This window comes from Oncorhynchus mykiss, chromosome 5 (assembly GCF_013265735.2).
Source record: "Oncorhynchus mykiss isolate Arlee chromosome 5, USDA_OmykA_1.1, whole genome shotgun sequence".
Lineage (NCBI taxonomy): Eukaryota > Metazoa > Chordata > Actinopteri > Salmoniformes > Salmonidae > Oncorhynchus > Oncorhynchus mykiss.
The window spans coordinates 45,136,063-45,158,850 of record NC_048569.1 but is presented as its reverse complement, the minus strand read 5'-3'; the positions used below and the strand labels follow the sequence as shown (position 1 = coordinate 45,158,850).

Genomic DNA, 22,788 nt, shown 5'->3' with positions numbered 1-22,788 from the left:
GTGTACTGATGAGCTATGATTTTTTTTAAACCATAATTGAGGACTAAAATTATTTGTGTAGATAAGGGAATTCCTGTTTAAAATGAAAACATGACAGCCAGGCAAGCCAGTGTATGAATCAAATGTTTTTGCATATGAACGGAGTGGAAATTAGCTCACTTTGTGATCTGTAAGTTAAGTAACATTAATGTGTGTGTGGGAGGCATTGAAACGATATTATGTTTACCCTGATGCCTGTTTATTTATAAAAAGCAGAAGATGGTAAATAACATTAATCGCAAAGGTTAGCCTACGCAAATTAATAGGAATACAGTTAGCTTAATTGGTAATAAATATGACGTGGGGGAAAGTAGAAATCCTAGTCAGGCTTTTGTTTGTCAATTCCAGATTAAATATAGGTCTTCATGTGTATCAAATCTGTAGGCAATTGTGGGCTAAATCAATGACAAACAGGCTTAAATGTTCAGACTTCATCATGATCTGTCATCAAAACAGGCTGGAGTGTTTTCAGTTCCGTTTAGTCTAAGCATATGTGTAAAAACCCAACTGCACTGAAATGAATAGTCTGATTTAATGGGATTCTCCTGAATAATAAATGTTTTTATCTGTTAAAGTGTTTGGTCGATCCATAGACCCATACCGATTATAATAATTTGGCATTTTGCATTAGGCATAGCTCTACATTGCAGAGCATTTAATAATCCTGGGATATTTACGCTATGCAAGACTTTCGACAGGCTAGTAGACTGAGGAAATAATCATGTAGTTTATCATTGTTATAGCCTAGATCGCTTTATAAAATCTGGATCGTTGCTTTTCCTATGGCTAAGCAAACAAGTGGTAGCATATGATTTTTGCACGTCTCTATAACAAAGCCTATATCCTCACACACCCCCTCAATTTGAACCCTGCTTTTAACCATAAGACATCTACACAGAAATGTATAGATGAAAGATTGCATGGTGACAGTGATTGTGTCTGTTAATCATGTAAACTGGGAAGTGGGGGGAAAATGAGGTGAAATCATGAGTGATTTTCAGGTCAGAGAAAGATGCCAGAGATTCCAAGTTGGATGATTGTTCAAAAGAAAACAAAAATCCCAGCCTGATCTCATTTATACCGACTTCCGAGTTGTTTTGAATGCGCCACTAGAGACCTAGACTACCTCCAACAAAGAAAAGGAAAGGGGGATACCTAGTCAGTTGTTCAACTGAATGTATCAACTGAAATGTGTCGTCCGCATTTAACCCAACCCCTCTGAATCAGAGATGTGTGGGGGGGCTGCCTTAATCAAAATCCACGTATTCATCACCTGGGAAACAGTAGGTTAAATGGAAGAAAAAAAAAACGGGGATAAAAATACCTGAATTTGTCCAATAGAAACTCTCGTTTGCAACTGTTAGACTATTGATTACACCCTAGATAAGCTAAATTCAGGGAAGAGTGTGCAAAGCGGTATTGAATGTGTCAGTGTCTGTCCATATGTCACTGTCTGTCATCCCAAATGTTTCTCTCGACCTGTGTGCACCTACGTTGTAGACTTTCATTCAAAGGCTAGGTTGTAGCAAGCTCATTATGGGTATAAGGGAAATTTGAGTATCATGTAGTTACCTAAACCTATCGAGGTTACATTGAACTGGGTGAATGGAATAGGAATGACAGTCATCCAACATGCTGTAATAGAAATAAGATCATGCTCATGAACAAAAAAATAATCCTCCCTCAACATAAACGGCACTGACCGCCACTGACTCAGTTGTGATGAAAGAATAAAATCAACTAGAGCAGCCTTTCTAAAAGTATAGACCTGTTAATAGTGGGTCGCAATGTGTCAGAGAAAATGTATAACTATTTCATTAATTACTGGAATTGATTTGGCCAAGTGCATCTGCGCTCTCAGTTCAGTGCGCTCTCTTCTTAGCAGCTATGGGGGGTGATTCATGCCAGAATTAAGCCTTGTGAAGCTACTGATACCTCTCGCCAAGTCACCTAACGTCTTCCTAGTGCCATAAAATAACTTCATGAATTAACATGGACTGTCAATGGAGACAAGTTTGTTTCTAAGGCATCAAACTGCCGACGTGTTCACGTCACGTGACACGTACACATCATATAGACGTAGTGTTCACGTGGTGTTCACATTGCGTAACGTGTCACTGACACGTCACGTGTCAGTTTGCGTGTAAGTTTGTTATGAATGATCTTACCATGAACGCCTTAATAACCTCATATTAAAAAAAAATAACTTCATTAATAACCATATTAAACATGACAGTCATTGGAAACAGTGGTAGGCTGAAAATCATTATTCTTTGGATGGATTGTCCTCGGGTTTTCGCCTGCTATATCAGTTCAGTTATACCCACAGACATTATTGTAACAGTTTTAGAAACTTTAGATGTTTTCTATCCAAATATACCAACTATATGCATATCCTAGCTTCTGGGCCTGAGTAACAGGCAGTTTACTTTGGGCACGCTTTTCATCCAGACGTCAAAATACTGCCCCCTAGTACTGCCCCCTAGCCCAAAGTGGGAAACGTTTTTCAACAGAATCCTCTCACCTTTTCCCCTTCATTTGTGGACTTCAATGAACAACACATAAGCTGTATGTGACCAGGTGAAAAAACCTTTCCCAAGCCAAACCATATCATAACTGGTGGCCCCCATATTAGCGAAAGTAACATCCTAGTCAACATAGCTAATATGTTAGTAAATCCGCTATCATGGAGTAACATTACATTGTAAGTGTAACAGTATAGCTTCCTTCCCTTTCCTCGCCCCTACCTGGGCTCGAACCAGGGACCCTCTGCACACAGACAACAGTCACCCTCGAAGCATTGTTACCCATCGCGCCACAAAAGCCACAGCCCTTGCAGAGCAAGGGGAACAACTACTTCAAGGTCTCAGAGCGAGTGACATCACCAATTGAAACGCAATTAGCACGCACCAGCTAGCCATTTCATATTGGTTACACTCACCCCCCTTTTGACCTCCTCCTTTGTCGCAGCAACCAGTGATCTGGGTCAACAGCATCAATGTAACAGTTTAGCTTCCGTCTCTCTCCTCGCCCTTACCTGTGCTTGAACCAGCCACCCTCGAAGCATTGTTACCCATCGCGCCACAAATGCCACTACTTTGTGGGCTATACTCGGCCTTGTCTCAGGATGGTAAGTTGGTGGCTGAAGATATCCCTCTAGTGGTGTGGGGGCTGTGCTTTGGCAAAGTGGGTGGGGTTATATCCTTCCTGTTTGGACCTGTCCGGGGGTATCATCGGATGGGGCCACAGAGTCTCCTGACCCCTCCTGTCTCAGCCTCCAGTATTTATGCTGCAGTTGTTTTATGTGTCGGGGGGCTAGGGTCAGTTTGTTACATCTGGAGTACTTCTCCTGTCTTATCCAGTGTCCTGTGTGAATTTAAGTATGCTCTCTCTAATTCTCTCTTTCTCTCTTTCTTTCTCTCTCTCGGAGGACCTGAGCCATTGGACCATGCCTCAGGACTACCTGTCATGATGACTCCTTGCTGTCCCCAGTCCACCTGGCCGTGCTGCTGCTCCAGTTTCAACTGTTCTGCCTGCAGCTATGGAATCCTAACATGTTCACCGGACGTGCTACCTGTCCTAGACCTATTATTTGACCATGCTGGTCATTTATGAAAATTTGAACATCTTGGCCATTCCAAAATGCTATCAATTAGTGGGAAAACACCATTCTCAGGGGTGCATTTTTATGGTGCAAATGATCTTCCCCAAACTTGAAACTGTATATGTATGCCATTGTATAGCAAATTTATGTGCTTAATTTTAAGAGGTTATTTGGCCACTTTAGATGTGATTACAAACCTTATCAAAACATACATGCCTATGGGCGAGGCTACATGAGGTGTGCGACTATGATTTGAAAAAGTCACAAAAAAAGGGGTGTTTCTTGCCTTACTGCACACTAACTGGGTGAAGTGATAATATATCATTCATACGTGACAGGCTAATATTGTCACCCATCCGACTATTCTTGATTTAATCTTGTCTTTCCATATACTAAGCAATATGTGAAATTTGTTTTGATTTAGATTGGACCATTATCATGCATCTGTCTTGAAACATACATGTCATCTATACAATGAAATAGCAAAAGGAGGACGCTTTTCACGTGGTGTTTGTTCATGCCACCCAGGTAGGCTATACTCCTGTTGTAAAGAGAAGCAATGTGCTTAATATTAGGAAAGTTGAGAAATAAATATATAGTAGGCCTAGCCTATAGAAACTGATGGGATCCCCCCCCTCTTTTGTAGTAGAGGCCATCGAAACTCTGTTTTCTCACTCAATTGCATAGCCTATAGAAATGTTGTGCAACATGAGCTCATGGGCTCTCATGAGGTGTTTGATTCGATTTTCAATCCCATTTGCATCGATGTCAGAGTGATTAGAGAACAATGGAGTGCTGAGTACCAGGCAGTTAGCCAGTTTGGTAGGCTACTAATGACCATCAGCAGCATCAGAGCTTGGAGAAGCCTTATTACCATGACTAAACGGTCATGTGGAATTTGACTGCCATCATGACTCGTGACCTCCGGTCTGGCGGTAATATGGTCACAGCAACAGTAATTATTTCCCTTTCACATGGGAGATGGGACTTGTAGATTAAGAATCTTAATGATATTTGTCATAACTATAATTTGTTGACTGGAGCTCCTGATAAAACAACGATAGTTCTTCTGACCCATGGTGAAATGCCACTGTGGCAGACAGACAGACGGACGGACGGATGGACGGAAGGCCAGACAGAGCAACTTAACTCAAGTGTTGTTCAAACTCACCATAACGATAATTAGAGGCATCACCAAACGTTAGCACACGGTCATTACACAGGGCTTCATCTGTTTCATCAATAAGGTCCCACCGGCTTTTGTCTTGATACATCAGGCGTCTTTCCAGGACAGGTGTGAGTAACACAGCCAGGTAGCATGTACATGTTTATAATGCCTTCCCGGGAACACACCTGTCCGTCTGTCTGTGTGAGATGGTTTCACAGACTCATGGATGAGAGTGGGACGGAATCTATACTGTACGACAGACAGTATGTCTAGCTGACATGACACACTAAGTCTCCGTCTTCCGGTCTAACTCAGCTCGAGCCATGCCAATAAAAGAGTTCGACAGATCTCTGAACGTGTCCGTTACTAAGGACAGCAGGAGAGACTTTGGGCTGGGCCCATAGTGTGGCATCCACCCTCAACCGTCAGCCCCGTCTTCTCCTGTGTGTCTTCAGGGAGCTTAGAGGGTATGTCGGAGGAAAAGCCCCCCCCCCCCCCCCCACACACATACACATACACACCCTGGTCTCCTCAGCTTGTGGGGATGTGGCTGGTTCAGAATGGTACAGTGCAGGAAAGAGACCTAGCAGACACACTAATATTTCCAGTAACTGTTCATTGTGACAGTGATTAGTGTCTGTAGAGTCAGTCACCCCCCAAGAAGGGCTTAATGTCTGACTGGGAACCCTCCTCCTCCGACACGATGTATGCCTTTGAAGAAACACATACATGACCATACAAGCATATGTGCAGACAGGCAGGGAGGGACACAGACCCAACCCACATACCGCGACGCAAACAACAGAACCACACAGACCCGGACAGAAACAGCAACACAATCCAAACACTTATACAAATACACACACTTACGTAGCACATTGCATTCTCCCACCACATATTTACACACATTTCCACTGTTTGCTTTTCACAGATTAACTAACCATCAGTAACCGATGCCAAGGTGACAGCATAATGGGTTTTGCAGGTAATGGTTATGTCATTATGTCTGTGTAGCAACAGCAAGTGACGCCGGAGACCATAATGATTTACATTCTGTACAATGTATTTCAGCTTTAGACAGTTTTTTGTTGTTGACTCAGTTGACTTTCAGTTGGTGGAGGTTGTGAACTTAGTAAAAGTCTGCCTGTCTGTCAGTCAATCCTTTTGTAAAACATCTCAGATTTGTGAAAGAGACAGTCCAAACCCATAAATAACACCCTACGTGTCTGATGTGTCTGAGCTGTCAGACACAAAGGTAACCTAGCTAACCTAGCATCGTTGGAGACTACATGCCTACCTACGTAGCAGTCATCACACACGCATATGAGCAGGCGTAATGATCTGCACTGACATGCCATTATGCTCATGCTCGTGCTGTGTAGTAGACAGGGCAGCTTCATGGGTTTTTACAAAGAATGTGTTTTAAGTATGTTGTGACTATTTATTTGTGTTTTACTCTTGGAGTGCGTTAGATAGTTACTGAATGTGTGCGCTGCATTTGAGGTACAACAAAAAAGAGAAAATGATGACTAACCTTTATTTCAGTCCTTACAGAAGTTTATAGAATACAAACAGACGCATGTCGGAAAACAAAAAAACAAAGGAAATGCAATTCAAATGAAAGAGATCTACCGTATGGACAACTTGTTCCCTAAATCTAGAAATACCTAGTTTCATACGCAAAGCAAAACCTTTTATTCAACAACAACCACGATAGAGGAGGGGACACAACTGAGAGAGAGCTTCATTTGACAACTGAGGGACTTCTTAAAATGGATGCCGTAGCAGACATCCCATTCACCTACAGCACATCTCATTATCTCCAGACATGTGAAGGAGGTAATGCAGGATACTCCAGAGAGAAACAGAGAAGACTAAGACTCTGATGGGAATTAAACAGACGTCCGTGTTAGTGGGAGCCCTTTACGGCCAGTGGGTTGGCTGGCCCTTTGTGTCTGGCGGAGGAGGCGTGTCAGGTGTTAGGAGTGATGAGGAGGATGAAGACGATTATGCCCGTCTCACTTCTTCTTCACTTCATCCTCTATCTGTTCCACCTCGCTGGATTCATCCACCACCTTGCCGTTGATCATGGTCTGTGTCACCACCTTCACTATCTTCCTGGTCCACACCTCTGGCTCTTCTGCAACGCAACGAGAGGTAGCAGAAGAAGAAGAAGAAGGGGATCGGTTACCGAATGTCACAGGGTCACACTAATACTGTGACACAGGCTCTGGTTTGTAACACAGCCTATGCACTTGCTCACTTGCCGTTGTTGACTTACCTACCGCTTGCGAATGAGTTACGGAGTCCATAGTCTATCAAATCAAAGTGTTACCGAAGGGATTGAGTGAGTCACAGGCTTACATTAAGACGTAGTTACAACATTGCGGCTTACAGTATATTTGTACCCACTGTGGTTGCTAGGGACAGATGTGTTTTGGGCGTTTGCTTTGTTTGCAGGTTTATGAAACAAACTGTCATTAGTCTGTAGCCACGGCTCTTGACTTGATGCCAGGTTGGTGGAAGCAGCACAGAATCAAAAGCTGTACATTTTGATTCTGACATAAGGGAACGCCGCTGACCCTGCTTTGAACGTGTAGTGTAATTAGCAGTTTGCTTTTGTCAGCGAGCAACTTGGCCTGGAGTAAATTACCTTCACTCTATACAAGTCACCAACAGTATCTACACACGCTAGCCTAGGCACAGTTCCTTGAGTAACAGCTCAGAGTATGGTAAAGTTGCCCGTAGACGCTGATCTTGGGTTAGTTTAGCAGTCCCATACATTCAATTTCAAACATCTCATTCCCAAATCATGGGCATTAATATGGAGTTTGTCTCCCTTTTGCTATAACAAGGCTTTCCACTAACTGTTGGAACATTGCTGCGGGGACTTGCTTCAATTCAGCCACAAGACCATTAGTGAGGGCGGGCGGGTGGGCTGGCGCATTAAGGCCATAACGGCAATGTTAGTCTATGGAGATTGCATGACTGTCTGCTCACTTTTATACACCTGTCAGCAACAGGTGTGGCTGAAATAGCAAAATCCACTAATTTGAAGCAGTGTCCACATACTGTTGTATATATAGTGTATGTGTATTACTTATTTGTTTTTTAGTTACAGTTTCTCTTGGCACTTGGACTACTTTCAGGGTAAGCCTTTTACTGAGGAGTGGCTTCCGTCTGGCCACTCTACCATAATTGCCCAATTTTTATTTTATTTTATTTACTTAACTAAGCAAGTCAGGTAAGAACAAATTCTTATTTACAATGACGGCCTACCCCCCTGGCCAAACCCTCCCCTAACCCGGACAATACTGGGCCAATTGTGGGCCGCCCTATGGGACTCCCGATCACGGTCGGTTGTGACACAGCCTGGGACCAAACCAGGGTGTGTAGTGACACCTCAAGCACTGCAAGACCGTATTGGGAGTATAGCTCCCGATTGGGGGAGTGCTACAAACATGGTTGTCCTTCAGGAAGGTTCTCCCATCGCCACAGAGGTAATCTGGAGCTCTGTCAGAGTGACCATCGAGTTGTTGGCCACCTTCCTGAGATTGACCCTTCTCCCACGATTGCTCAGTATTGTCGGGCGGGCATCTCTAGGAAGAGTCTTAGTGGTTCCAAACTTCTTCCATTTAAGAATGATGGAAGCCACTGTGTTCAATGCTGCAGAAGTATTTTGGTAACCTTCCCCAGAACTGTGCCTCTGCACAATCCTGTCTCAGAGCTCTACGGACAATTCCTTTGACCTCATGCCTGGCTTTTGCTCTGATATGCACTGTCAACTGTGGGACCTTATATAGACAGGTGTGTGGCCTTCCAAATCATGTCCAACCAATTAAATTGACCACAGATGGACTCCAATCAAGTTGTAAAACATCTCAAGGATGATCAATGGAAACACGATGCATCTGAGCTCAATTTCAAGTCTCAGAGCAAAGGTTCTGAATACTTATGTAAATGAGGTGTTTCTGTTTTTATTTTTCATACATTAGCAAAAATTTCTAAAAACCTGTTTTTGCTTTGTCATTATGGGATATTGTGTGTAGATTGATGAGGAAAAAAACTATTTAATACATTTTAGAAAAAGGCTTTAACGTAACAAAATATGGAAAAAGTCAAGGGGTCCTAATACTTTTCGTCCGAATGCACTGTATATGCCCATGTAAAACACAAGTAATATATATATATATATATGTATATATATATATATATATATATATATATATATATATATATATATAGAGAGAGAGAGAGAGAGAGAGAGAGAGAGAGAGAGAGAGATGGAGAAGGACAAATTGGAGATGGACAAATTCTTAACCCTAAGAATTTGTTCTTAACTGACTTGCCTAGTTAAATAAAGGGCAGAGGGAAGAAAAACAAAAGATTGAGTGGGTGCCCAGGGTGGGTCCATGCAGTCCATTTGAGAGGTTAAGGTGAATTGAAGTCTCTCTGTGTGAGAATGAAATTATGTATTCATGAATTAATAGTATTCTTATCACATGCCATGGATGGAATTCCCTCCTGTCACACTGATAAAGAAAGTATCTCCATCCAGGTGAACGGTCACAGCTGAAATCAACCAATCAATGTGTTGCTGTGTGCTGAGTGAGTAATGCCAAGCTTTGATGTTTGCTTAGGTTAGCCTGTGTCAATTAAGAAGTGAGAGTGTAGCAATGTGAAGTTAATATACTGATGATACTCACTTTTTGGTGGGGGAATTTCTTTAATCCTGAATGAATAAAAGAAAAAGAAGGTCAGAGTTAAAAAGTGAACGATTACTTGGGCTGAAACAGGCAGAAGATGTTACCATGTATGGTCATCAATTGGCTGGTTTACCAGGAAAGAGCAATTCTCTGTTAGACTCAACTCAACAAAGCAGATAATGTAGTCCTTTGAGAGGAGAACTAGCCTGTGTTCACGTGTGCTCCCTCCCTCAGCTGGCTCGATAGACTCCCACGCCTCAGCTGGTGAACAGGTTCCCGTGCCTCGACAGGCGCAACCGGGGAGGTCTCAGCTGGCTCATCCGGCTCTTGCGCCTCAGCCGGTTCGTCAGGCTGATCCCCGGGATTGTCCCTTTGGTTGGCGTCCTGCGACACACCTGTCACCATCGTGACGAGCACCTGCGCGTCATCAGACTCACCTGGACTCCATCACCTCCTTGATTACCTGCCCTATACATGTCACTCCCTTTGGTTCCTTCCCCAGGTGTCCTTGTTTCTGTATCTGTTTCATGTCTGTTGCGTTGTTTTGTTTATTAAATGATGCACTCCCTGAACTTGCTTCCCGACTCCCAGCGCACACGTTACAGCCTGGATACACAGTACTCACTAAGCATCCCTTAACGACTTCCTACTGTAGCATAATCACGTTCTGTCGCTCAATTGGTAGAGCATGGGTCTCTTGCAACTCCAGGATAGTGGGTTCGATTCCCAGGACCACCTATATGTAAAAAATTTATCCACCCTTAACTGCAAGTCGCTATGGATACAAGCGTCTGCTAAATGGCATATCATGGTGACTCACGTCTCCTCTCCCTCCAGTAGTCTTCTGTAGGTTGCAATCTCCATCTCCAGGTTCTGCTTGATGCGGAGCAGCTGTTCGTAGTCTGTCTTGTTGCGCTGCAACATAACACAATACCATACGATACAAAAGATTGGTCCTTTTGTTACAGTAAACCACATAAATATATACAGGTCCACCTCCTTAGCCGCTGGGCTACCAGTAAGTACCTGCATGTCCAGACGCAGCTGAGACAGGTCCTCCTCCAGCTGGGACAGCGTGGCCTGCAGGCGCTCCATCTCCAGGCTGTACTTCTGACCTGTCTCGCTGAGGTTACCCTCCAGAGCTGCCACCTGAGGGGGAGATGTTGTCAACACCCACGTGCACATTGTTCAACTGAGGTCTTTGTTGACCCCCCGAACGTGACTGTTAGAGAGCTACTGCATTTCGGGGATCTTTATCGTAACACAAATTCTTCTCCCACCCAAGGTCAGGGGAAGTGAGTGGTATTTGCTGTCAACGTTAAGGTTGACATGGTTGGGAACAAAGGGTGATATCTTAGTGATACTGTGTCTTTGAGTGCCATTGTAATTTTTAAGTTCCCCAGTGGAACATAACCCATAGAGGCAAAGTTCCTTCTTGCTATGTGTCACCTACTTATACAGGCTCTCAAACTGTAGATTGGAGTGGCATGGTATATTTAAGTTCCCCAATGAAACACAACCCCCCCAGCTGAAAGGTTTCTACCTGTTTGTGCAGACTTTCCAGCTGTATCTTAAGGTGACACCGTATTCTAAGTTCCCCAGTACAACACAACTCCCAGGTGAAAGGTCCCTAGTTCCTACCTGTTTGTACAGACTCTCCAGCTCTACCTCCAGGGTCTGTAGGAAGCGTCGCCTCTCTACCAGCTCACTCTGAGCTCCCCTCAGAGCCTCGTTAGACTCCTTCACCTCGTTCTGCACCGTGTCCAGCTGTAACACACCACACATGTCCCTGAACGCACCACATCTCCGTTCCTGAACGCTGTAGGCCGTGTTACTAGATACCAGACCTGCGTTCAAATACCTGGGTTCACCTGGATATAATATCTATGATACGCCTGAATCGTAACTTGAGATACACATGCAATGTCAATGGGAGATTTGCATGAAAATTCGAGTCACACGCACACATCTCAAGTTACAAATAATCAGCCCTGAGAGACACTAGTGGCTGGTTTCTGGCATGGTGATGCACCCAACAAGCCAGTCCCCCCGCTGACCTTCTTGAGGTACCACAGCTCAGCCTGGTCCTTGTTCTTCTTGACGATGCCCTCGTACCGAGTCCTGAGCTCTGACATAACTGTCCCCAGGTCAGGTCCACCACGGCCTGAGTCCACCTCCACGTTAACAGTCTGAGCAGCGATGTGGCCCTTCATAGACTCCACCTCCTTCAGAGAGACAATCAATCAATTACATCAGTTGTCACAAAGTACTTCACAGTGACCTGGCCTAGGACTCCCCCAAAGAGCAAGCAAGACAGGAAATAGAAACTCTCAGGCATCCGTGTTTTTTTTGTGTGTGTTTCAGTTTCTAACATATTTGTCCCCCTGTGTTTTTCTCTATGTCATCGTTTGCATGATTTTTTTAGGAATATTCTCTGTTTGTTTATTAGTCCTCCAAAGCGTGTGTTCTCCAGTGAATTCTACAGCCCATAAGAGAGAAGGCGAGACCCTCTGATTTATTAACATCCTCTCCATAAATACTTGATGGAGTTGAACTCATGTTACTCCTAGTGTGTGCCTTGATCACTGTTCCCTCCCACTATGCCCTTTCTCTGCGTGTCACATACAGCCTAATAGATAGAACATATGTTACTACTGCATTGGCACCACACACACCACACCCTTCTTTCCAAACACACCCAGCACTTCTGGTGCCAGTCATCGACTTAAAGGACCACACACCATAGGAAAACAGGAAGGGTTGAGCCTACACACACTTACATGCGCTGCACTGCACACGCGCGCACACACACACACACACACACACACACACACACACACACACACACACACACACACACACACACACACACACACACACACACACACACACACACACACACACACACACACACACACACACACACACACACACACACACACACACACACACACATCATTCTACCCCTCCCCACAGACAAGTAGTACAAGGTGACTTATGTCTTCACACGGGTCTGAAGTGTGCCTATTCAGAGCAGAGCAACCAGTGAGCAAAGATGTTACCAGAGGGGCCTCTATGGAGACTTGAGTAAAAAATCTAAGACCTGAGTTACTCTCTAGCTTCAAGTTGCTTAACACAAAGGGGCCTCCGGTGTTGGGTTTCAGACTTCGAGCAGGTTCCAAGCTTCCCAGGGCATCCCAGCTTCCCAGGGGATGCAGAGTGACACCACCACCGGTGCAGAAAGGAACAGAGGACCACTCTGTTCTCCTCCTTCATTGCTTCCCCTCTCAGACCACTTATTCTATTCTGTGGTCTTCGTGATTATCCAGCTAATGGCCAGCTAGAAGAGGAATGGTGACAGAAGACATCCTTGTCTCTCTCCAGTCAGAAATACCTCCTGATACCAGGAGACCAGGGAAAACTCTGGGTTCGAGTGATAGCGTTATGACCTGGCCTAAGGATGAACACCTGGCCCCACTATCTCAATGTGCAAAACGAGTTAAAAGGACATAGGGACGACATAACTTCAACTAGTTTTGTCTGCTGGGATATCATCATCCTTAGGGGAGTTGTCCTCTTACTTTGTTACTTTCATGCTTGTGGATAAATAAAGTCTTGATCTACGGTGCCATCTCCTCTCACCTCCTCATGGTTCTTCTTCAGAAAGTAGAGATCTTCCTTCAGGCTGTCCAGGTCTCCTCTGTGGGACATGATGATCTGCTCATGGTCCACCTTGGCCTTCTTCAGGGCCAAGCAGTCCCTCTCCACAGACTGGGACATGCATATCTCTGTCTCCCACCTGGGAGGGAGGGAAGAGATTGTGAGAGATTGCGAAGTGAGAGAATGTGAGAGCTTGGGTGACTAAGACTTGAAAGAATTCATTACACATAGGAAGATAAAATGTAAACCTGAAAGAAGGGGTGGGGTGAAGGAGGGCGGGAAGGAGGGAGGAAGGGAGTGCAGTCACAGGACTAATCGCAGTTGCATACGGATATGCACAAGCACACGCTGGCACACGCGCAGTCGCGCATGTAAGTTCCCAAATGTTTGTCTCCTAAGTGGTGTTTGCGTGGTGCCAGTCGACATGTAGACTACAAAAGACACATACAGGACACACTGGCCTTTGCCTAAACATACACCTGCAAGCCTGCTTCAAGCGCTTTCCCCATTGCAGGCTTCGCCTGAAATTAAACAGAGCTACAGGCGTCCTGAACAACAGAAGCAAAGATGCAAAGACGCGACATAACAGAGAGGGGCACGGCCCCAGCCTCGACACTCACTTAATCCGGAAGTCGTCAGCTGCAAGTTTAGCATTGTCAATCTCCAGCATGAGGCGAGCGTTCTCCAGTGTCTTCCTCCTCACCTGAGAAAAGACGTGGTCAGCATTCAACTTTTACATATCTACTACGTACTAGTGCGATCTTACAGTTGAACGTTTCTATCGTCGCTCATACTTTCACTGTCACCTCTAAGGTGCATTTCCCCTCGCTGACAGAAACCCTGGCTCCAGAAACCTCCTAGAGAATTTGGGTAACACACTCCATACGTGGCCTTAGTTTGACTAATCTTTAACCCACAGCCTGCAGTGTCGGTCTAGTGCAGGTTAACTAAAAGGTAACATTTCCCGCTAATGTTAAAGAGAGTGTTGAAAACACGTACGTGTATGGCCACATGTGTATGTATCATGTGACTAATCCAGGATATGTTTACAATGCGTAAATCCATATCATGGCTCATACATGTGTCCTTGTTGTACGTGCTGCAAGAGGTGAGATAAGGGCATGGGAAGTTACATGGGGTGAGCGAAAGGGATCATGGGAAAGTAGGGACGTTGGGAACCCACCTCCTGTTCCACCTGGTGGGCCTGGGCCATCATGGTTTTGAAGTCGTGACCTTCAGGGATGCGCTCAATCATTATCTGCTTGATCCGCAGCTCCAGATCTGAATTGGACTTCTCCAGTGAGCGCACCTTAGAACAACAAGAAGTTTATTGTCCATCATCTTTTAGTACCTGCAAGTGCCTTGTTCAAGGGCACCACGTCAGGAAATGGCATCTAGTATACTGATACCAGTAACTCTTTGGTTGCCAGCTCACTTCCCACCAGATTTCCAGCGGATCTGGGATTTGAACCAACAACCCTTCGGTTGCTGACCAGCTTTTCTAACCTCTAGGCTACCTTCCGCCTACCTTGTCCAGGTAAGTGGCCAAGCGGTTGTTGAGGCCTTGCATTGCCTCTTTCTCGTTGGTATGGTTACCCAGCTGCCCATTGAGGTTCAAGGTGACGGGCTGGCCACTCATGTCGCGGCTGATGGATGCAGAGCGGGTCAGGGGGCTGGCGGAGGCAAAGGACACAGCGGCTCTGGAGTGGGCACGGCCACTGTCTCTCAGAGATAGACTAGAGAAGGAGGGTTGGCGGCCCACAGAGAAGCTCCGCAAAGAGAAACTGGAAGACATGACGGCTCTGTGTGAGAGATGACAAAGAGGAAGAAGACCTTGTTGAAACACATACAGTACATGCTAATAACATTATAAAACGTGAACTTGGTATTAAACTGAAGAGGATTTGGTCTTTCACTACATCATTCTATAGCCTACATTCTGAGATGTAGGCCAGACTTAAAAAACATGACAGATGTGGCCAGTGGCGGTTCTAGCTTGTGTGGCTCCGTGGGCGAACCCCCCCCTTCAGCGCCTCCCCCAACAACAAAAAAAGCACCATTCTGCACTAAATGTAATTTATAACTATAGAAATATACAAATATATTCAAAAATAAGACTCATAAATATCATAAATAAAAAGAGAATCACATTATTACTCTATTACTCTATTGCTAACAAAAAACACACAAATAAAACTAAATTGCACAAATCCTATTTCACACAAATACACAAATAGAATAACACACTTAATTGCATTACTAATTTCATTAGTACTGTACAAAGTTAGAGGTGCGCTATTTGATAGATTCCCTCGCTCCCCCTACCTCGGGCTTCCAGTGGGGAGACCTGAGGTCAACCTACCCCTGCCCCCCTCCCCATCTCGTACTCCTGAGTGGGAGACCTTCCCAGGCAGTAGCCTGCCTAGCTCACAAACTAGAATCAGGGCGCCCACTCCCACAAGGTTAATTGACCCACAGTCCCACACGGGGACATGATATCATTGCACCTGACGTGCAAATGAGTGATAGAAAACCGTTGGTGCAAATGTCACCATTCTGAATATTTTATTTCCCCCATTTATTTATTTATTTATTGTGCGTGCGCCCCGTGTCGCCCTGGGCGGCATCTAGTGAAAGCTTTGAGTCAATTATTTATTCTTACAGCATGCAAATAATTATTTTAGGCACACAAACCGTTGGCTGTTTTCACCCATGCAGGAGCCAAAAGAACACGCAGCCTGTAGGCCATTTTGAATGAGCCCACCATTGCTGTCTATTCAAACTAAAAGTCAACCACAGACTGATAAAAAAAATGTCAATGGTTGACTGGTTACCCAGCTGCCCATTGAGGTTCAAGGTGACGGGCTGGCCGTTATGACTGCTACACTGTCTGAGCTCCACTCAAGCATTACTTTATCCAAGTTCAGTGTACAATCATCAACATGTAAATGGCTAATCCTCTATCAGAAGAGCTTCCCAAGAACTGCGAAGAAAACCCTCATATCTTACATGACTATTTTGATTGTTCTTGTTCATACTATATTCCTATATTTGTAGGTCTTTGTCAATAACCAATAAGAGAAATCACAAAAACAAGAACTAACACGAGGGCAGAGTTATGTGGAGGCTCTGTCTAAAACAGAGCCCAACCAAGTAACTGAGTAGTTGCCTAGTATTGTTTAGTGCCAAACAGACATTCTACACAGCCACTGGGCTGTTCAATAGGGATTAGTCATCTCTGTCACATAATACTCTGAGTTTCTCCCACCATCACCAGGGCTAAACATTAGAAAAGTAAAACATTCCTTTGTTGTGATGAGTAGAGAAAAGTATAGAAACAAAGTGATAACAGTATATAAAATATATCTAGAGGGGCAAAAAAAAAACCAAGATGGATCATTGAAATATTATAACTTAGTTTTAAAAAAAGAAGAAGTTTTGAGACACTACACATTTACAGTTTTCAAAATGAAATATAATGAGTTAGTCACACAAACGTATGTATCCTTCATCTTTTTGATATTTGATTAGTGTGTTCACTAAGAAGCAATTCAATTCAAACACTTACCTGGATTATGTTCTCTTCAGTGAGAGAAAGAGGGAGAGAGGGATCCTGGAGAATGGATCCTGGATAATGCTGTCTACCTTGAGACTGATGCTACAGCTGAATTTATATGGAGATGAGAAAGGGGGAGGGGCCACGTAACGTGTAATGTAGGTGGAGCCTCTATAAGACATCGGAGTCCTTCTCTCCCATGGGTCGGTAGGTAACCGGAACTTCACTCAGGAGAGTAACATCAAATATTGAACAATGTGTTGAAAGAAGGAAAGGGAATTGGTCTAATCAAACAACAGAAGGCTATGTACATTCTAAGGAGTTCTAATGTGTGTTACGTCAATTCTTAAGCGTACAGAAGGTGTTTGGCTATTGATTCTGAGGAGTTATTGAGGCGTGTGATTGGCTGATTGGTTAGCCGTCATTATTTGGTGGCTAGGCCTTCCCTCACTTCTTATCAACGTACTCACCCAAAGTCACACTCCCATGAGCATCTAAATATACTGATCCATTTAATAAAATAAAAAAATGTTGTCTACCAATGCAAAAATTGTTAACATGCAACAATGAGAGAGAGAGAGAGAGAGAGAGAGAGAGAGAGAGAGAGTCAGAGAGAGAGAGAGTCAGAGAGAGAGTGTGGGTTTCCTGGTCTCCGTGTTGGTCTGTCTTCCCGCTGTAAAACTGTGTCCTTCCCCTGTCTCACCCAGTCTCTCTGTGATGTTTAATCAGGTTGATAACACCCAACACAACAGGTTGATAACAGCTAACACACCTGCTCTCCAGTAAGGTCCATCCCGACGTGATGAGTTGCTGCTGCCACAGCATCTCTGGCATGCCTCAGCCGCTGCCTGAGGCTCCACAATAGCTAGTACAGGCAGTTCACACTGTGAGGTTGCACATTTTTCTATTGGCGTAGTAAACACATTCCATGGGGACTCCGCCTTCAAAAAGCTCCAAGCCTTGGGGAAGTACAACAAAGATTTCAACAAAAAGTGGTGCGACAGATCTCATCATCCAGATTATTGAGGAGGTCTCACGCCAGAAAGCGGACGTAAAAGGCATTTCAAACCAGAAGACTCTGAAGCAACAGAAGGTGATATCCCTGTAATCCACAATTCCATTAAATAGACACTTAAAACATTTGAAGAAGGACTAATGGCTCAAAAGTTCAGGAAGTACAAGAGGGACACAACCGATTACCAGCTTAACCACGTCTACATGTGGACATATGAGGACACCATGAAACAACATAGCCCAAGAGAGGGTGGCCATCCACAACTCCAATCACACTTTGCAGAATGACAGTGACTTCCCAGGTGACTCAGACTCCAATCAGAGCGGCTATTGTCGCCAAGACCGTGGACAACAGCGATCAAAAAATGGCAGACGGGGCACAGGAAGACGAGCAGGGGCAAGAGGAAACCACACTCCCGGAATCATGCCCCTCACCTGCCAACAGGCGAGGATACTGTAATCAACCTTGATTACAGCGAGGATGCTGTAAATCAAGGTACTTACCACATATCAGGTGTCTGCCTTAAGTAAAGGCTTGTCTTTTGTCCCCACATATGACAGTAACTCTTTTGAGATAAAGACTGATCTTTTGTGCTTTTTGGCAGGTTTGGCAGGTCTAATGACTCCAATGATACACAAAAGCCCAATATGCCTGTGCTGTGGGGGGGGAGGGGGGGGGGGGGGGGGGGGGGGGGGGGTACAATAACTGCACTATACCGGTGACAAACGGTGCCAACAAACTGTTAGGGCCTACATAAAGCTGTCCCAACAGCAGTCCCAGCATCTTAGCACTGCTACACCTGGCTGTCAGCAGAGCCTTGTCTGGCAGTGAAACAGTTCATTCAGCCTCATTTACTGCCTTTAAAAAAAACATAGCTTGTATGGCTGACTTGCTTAAACAAATCTGGTTTCTAATAACAATTGTGATGTACAAGCTGTGGCATAAGGGGACGACAAGAAGATAAGGGGCAATCCGTAATTTTGATTAAGACATTAATGAGCGAGCTAGGACGGATGTAGTCAATATAACTATTTGTTTAGCACTTTTGAAATGTACACTGACAGAATTCAGGACATGGGCCATTCTTACAGTGTTCTCCCTGTACACCAAGTCAGAACTGTCGGATAAATAAAGGAGGCATGTAAGCAGACAATGAAAGCTCTTACAATATTCGATGATTACATTTCTCTAAAACAAGTTATAGGCTACACGTGCACCACCATGTCAGAACAGTAGGCAAAATTAAGAGGGGTAAATAGAACAAATAATTAGGGTGATGCACATGGGCTACTAACATCTTACTACACAACATAAACTTAGTATTACTTTCTTATCTACAGTATACATATCTCCCTGGCATATTACATCATTTATGCAGCAGCATACAATACATTTTTGGACTCACCTTGCTGTGTTGTGCTCACTTGAACAGGAAGGTGTTGTGGTGGTCCTTCGTGGGCAAATTTTGTCATCAAAGTCTGGCATTCTCTGGATTTATGGTGCTTTAAAAACAACTGGGAACATGAAAAAACAAGTTTGAATCATGATGACGCCATAGATCTTCATGTCATAGCTCTAGAAAGAGGCCGGATTTACAAATCTGAGTTGGATGACCGTTCAAAATGCATTTTCCCAGTCGGAGCTAATTTATTCTCGACTTCCCAGTTGAACTCACTGAAGTCAAGTTTCCACAGTTCCGAGTTAACAATTGTTTTGAGCGCGGCACAAATCATGCTTCATTGACAGCATGGCCAATGTTGAATGTTTATCATTTTAAATTTGGAAAAGAGCCCTTCAATCCCAGATTTGGGACAACACAGCCACTCCACTGAATAGCAGGCTAGTGATTGCTTTGCAATGCTTGCAGTTAGCCACTGTCCCTGATTCCTTCCAAACCACTCATTGTTGAATTTGCGATTTCCAGCTTGTGTAATGTATATGTCCAATGGCCGACGACCACCAATAAGTTTTATCTACAACTTCTCTTCATTATTTCTCTTCATGTGGCAAGGATTAAAAATTATTTGCCAGTAGATTGTCGATTTGATGCATGATGATGACTGCTAGCTAAGATTTTGAAAGTATGATGTTGACATGATCAGTCCAATCAAAGCTACATATAACGTGATTTGATGTAATTTTATCTGTGGCCGATGACATTGAGCCTTCTTGGATGGGCACTTCTAATGCACCCAAGGGGCTAACATTTTCTAGCTCTACCCTTAGAATTGGCGGTGTCCCCATGAGTGACAGAACACTGGGTGAATCACGCCGCAATGCTCCGTATTTTCTGCTGGCTTTGCCCCACCACCACAGAAAGCACTGAGCTAGGCTGAAACACCTGCATTTTGGAGCTGCCTTACTCAAGAAAACATAAAAGAGACCATGATTGTAAGCGGCTTTATTAACTCAATTATATATATTTTTTCTTTATATTGTTTCCAAAGTAACATTCAAAACAGGAAAGTCACCCCCCCCCCCCCAAAAAAAAAAAAAATTTGATTACTTTTTTTTGCTAAAAATGTGGGTCTCAAAGCCCCACCTGCCCTGAATGATGGGTCGCGACTGGTTCAAACCCAAGAGTATACATTGCATTCGGAAAGTATTCAGACCCCTTTACTTTTTCCACATTTTGTTACTTTACAGACTTATTCTAAAATTGAATCTACACACAATACCCCATAATGACAAAGTAAAAACATTTTTTTATACATATATGCAAATGTATACAATTTTTTAAACTGAAATATCACATTTCCACCAGTATACAGACCCTTTACTCAGTACTTTGTTGATGCACCTTTAGCAGCGATTACAGCCTTGTGTCTTTTTGGGTATGATGCTACAAGCTTGGCACACCTTGTGTGCCTTTTGGGGAGTTTCTCACATTCTTTTTAATTTTAAAAAAGTATAAAAAAAATTTTACCCCCTTTTTCTCCCCAATTTCGTGGTATCCAATTGTTAGTAGTTACTATCTTGTCTCATCGCTACTCCCGCACAGACTCGGGAGAGGCGAAGGTCGAGAGCCATGCGTCCTCCGAAACACAACCCAACCAAGCCGCACTGCTTCTTAACACAGCGCGCATCCAGCCCGGAAGCCAGTCGCACCAATGTGTCGAGGAAACACCGTACACCTAGTGACCTGGTCAGCATGCACTGCGCCCAGGCCCGCCACAGGAGTCGCTAGTGCGCGATTAGACAAGGATATCACTGCCAGCCAAACTCTCCCTAATCCGGACGACGCTAGGCCAATTGTGCGCCGCCCCATGGGCCTCCCGGCCGCGGCCGGCTGCAACAGAGTCTGGGCTCGAACCAGAGTGTCTGGTGGCACAGCTAGCACTGCGATGCAGTGCCTTAGACCACTGCGTCACCCGGGAGGCCTGTTTCTCCCATTCTTCTCTGCAGATCATCTCAAGCTCTGTCAGGTTGGATGGGCAGCGTCTCTTCACAGCTATTTTCAGGTCTCTCCAGAGATGTTCGATCGGATTCAAGTTCGGGCTCTGGCTGGGCCACTCAAGGACATTCAGAGACTTGTCCCGAAGCCACTCTTGCATTGTCTTGGCTGTGTGCTTAGTGTTGTTATCCTGTTGGAAAGTGAACCTTCGCCCTAGTCTGAGGTCCTGAGTGCTCTGGAGCAGGTTTTCATCAAGTATCTCTCTGTACTTTGCGCTATTCATCTTTCCCTCGATCCTGACTAGTCTGCCTGTCCCTGCCGCTGAAAACCATCCCTTCAGCATGATGCTGCCACCACCATGTTTCACCTCAGGGATGGTGCCAGGTTTCCTCAAGACGTGACGCTTGGCATTCAGGCCAAAGTTAATTATAGGTTTCATCAGACCAGAGAATCTTGACCAGACCAGATAATATTGAGTCCTTTAGGTGCCTAGCTTGTGCCTTTTACTGAGGAGAGGCCGCCGTCTGGCCACTCTACCATAAAGGCCTGATTGGGGGAGTGCTGCAGAGATGGTTGTCCTTCTGAAAGATTATCCCATCTCCACAGAGGAACTCCGGATCTCTGTCAGAGTGACCATTGGGTTCTTGGTCACTTTCCTGACCAAGGCCCTTCTCCTGTGATTGCTAAGTTTGGCCGGGTGGCCAGCTCTAGGAAGAGTCTTGTTGGTTACAAACTTCTTCAATTTAAGAATGATGGAGGCCACTGTGTGTCTCGACACAATCATGTCTCGGAGCTCTACGGACAGTTCCTTCGACCTCATTTCTTGGTTTTAGCTCTGACATGCACTGTCAACTATAGACACGTGTGTGCCTTTCCAAATCATGTCCAATCAATTGAACTTACCACAGGTGGACTCCAATCAAGTTGTAGGAACACCTCAATGATGATCAATGGAAACAGGATACACCTGAGCTCAATTTAGAGTCTCATAGCAAAAGGTCTGAATACTAACAGTACAGTTTTTAATTTTTAATACATTTGCAAAAATGTATAAAAACCTGTTGTCACTTTGTCATTATGGGGTATTGCGTGTAGATTGATGAGAAAAATATATATATTTTATGCATTTTAGAATAAGACTGTAATGTAGCAAAATGTGGAAAATACTGAATACTGAATACTTTACGAATGCATTCACATCTTCTGTAGAATTGTGGAATAGGATGTTTTCAACTTCTATCTGTCCATTCAGCAATTGCTAAAGATACTCAGATTGTCATTAAACCTGCTGATAAGGGAGGAGCTATAGTTGTTCAGACTACTTTATAAGGCAGAGGCCTATCGCCCGCTTGATGATGAACATTTCTATAGGAAACTCAGAACTTACTCTACATCTGACTTCCAGACAAAGATAACCAACTATCTGACATTTGATCTTAATCAGAACTGGATCTCTATGCATGAATGTAACTACCTGTATTGGAAATTCCCTGTCATACCTGTTTTCTATAGACTACCTAAGATCCATAAGAGCCTATGCTAACCTAAGGGCAGAACCATCGTTGCCAGTATTGACTCTCTTCTAGAGGCTCTCCAACTTTGCTGATTCTTTCATTAAGCCTATTGTGCAAAAACTCACAGCATTC

The 22,788-nt window shown here is 44.2% G+C and overlaps 1 protein-coding gene across 2 annotated transcripts; it reads right to left on the bottom strand.

Annotated features, from left to right (window-relative positions):
- Positions 1-6,332: 6,332 nt before the first annotated feature.
- LOC110523931 (keratin, type I cytoskeletal 18) lies at positions 6,333-16,844 on the bottom strand. Of its 2 annotated transcripts, XM_021603086.2 has the most exons (11): positions 16,746-16,844; positions 14,706-14,979; positions 14,361-14,486; positions 13,798-13,880; positions 13,160-13,316; positions 11,575-11,742; positions 11,159-11,284; positions 10,544-10,666; positions 10,338-10,432; positions 9,518-9,543; positions 6,333-6,951 (listed from the first exon to the last, which is right to left on the bottom strand). In XM_021603086.2, exons 2-11 carry the CDS (start codon positions 14,970-14,972, stop codon positions 6,830-6,832), a joined length of 1,293 nt encoding a protein of 430 aa, XP_021458761.2. In that variant the 5' UTR covers positions 14,973-14,979; positions 16,746-16,844; the 3' UTR covers positions 6,333-6,829. The 2 variants fall into 2 exon arrangements, with proteins under 2 accessions (XP_021458761.2, XP_021458762.2); XM_021603087.2 differs by lacking the exons at positions 6,333-6,951; positions 10,338-10,432 and having other exon boundaries at positions 9,524-9,543.
- Positions 16,845-22,788: the final 5,944 nt, after the last annotated feature.

Coding starts and splice junctions, on each gene's coding strand:
- LOC110523931 (XM_021603086.2), bottom strand. CDS start 14,972: ATGTCTTCCAGTTTCTCTTTGCGGAGCTTCTCTGTGGGCCGCCAACCC. Junction 14,487..14,705: donor TGGCCACTTACCTGGACAAG/GTAGGCGGAAGG, acceptor TGTTGTTCTAAG/GTGCGCTCACTGGAGAAGTC. Junction 9,544..10,337: donor CTACTGGAGGGAGAGGAGAC/GTGAGTCACCAT, acceptor TTATTCATTCAG/GATTAAAGAAATTCCCCCAC.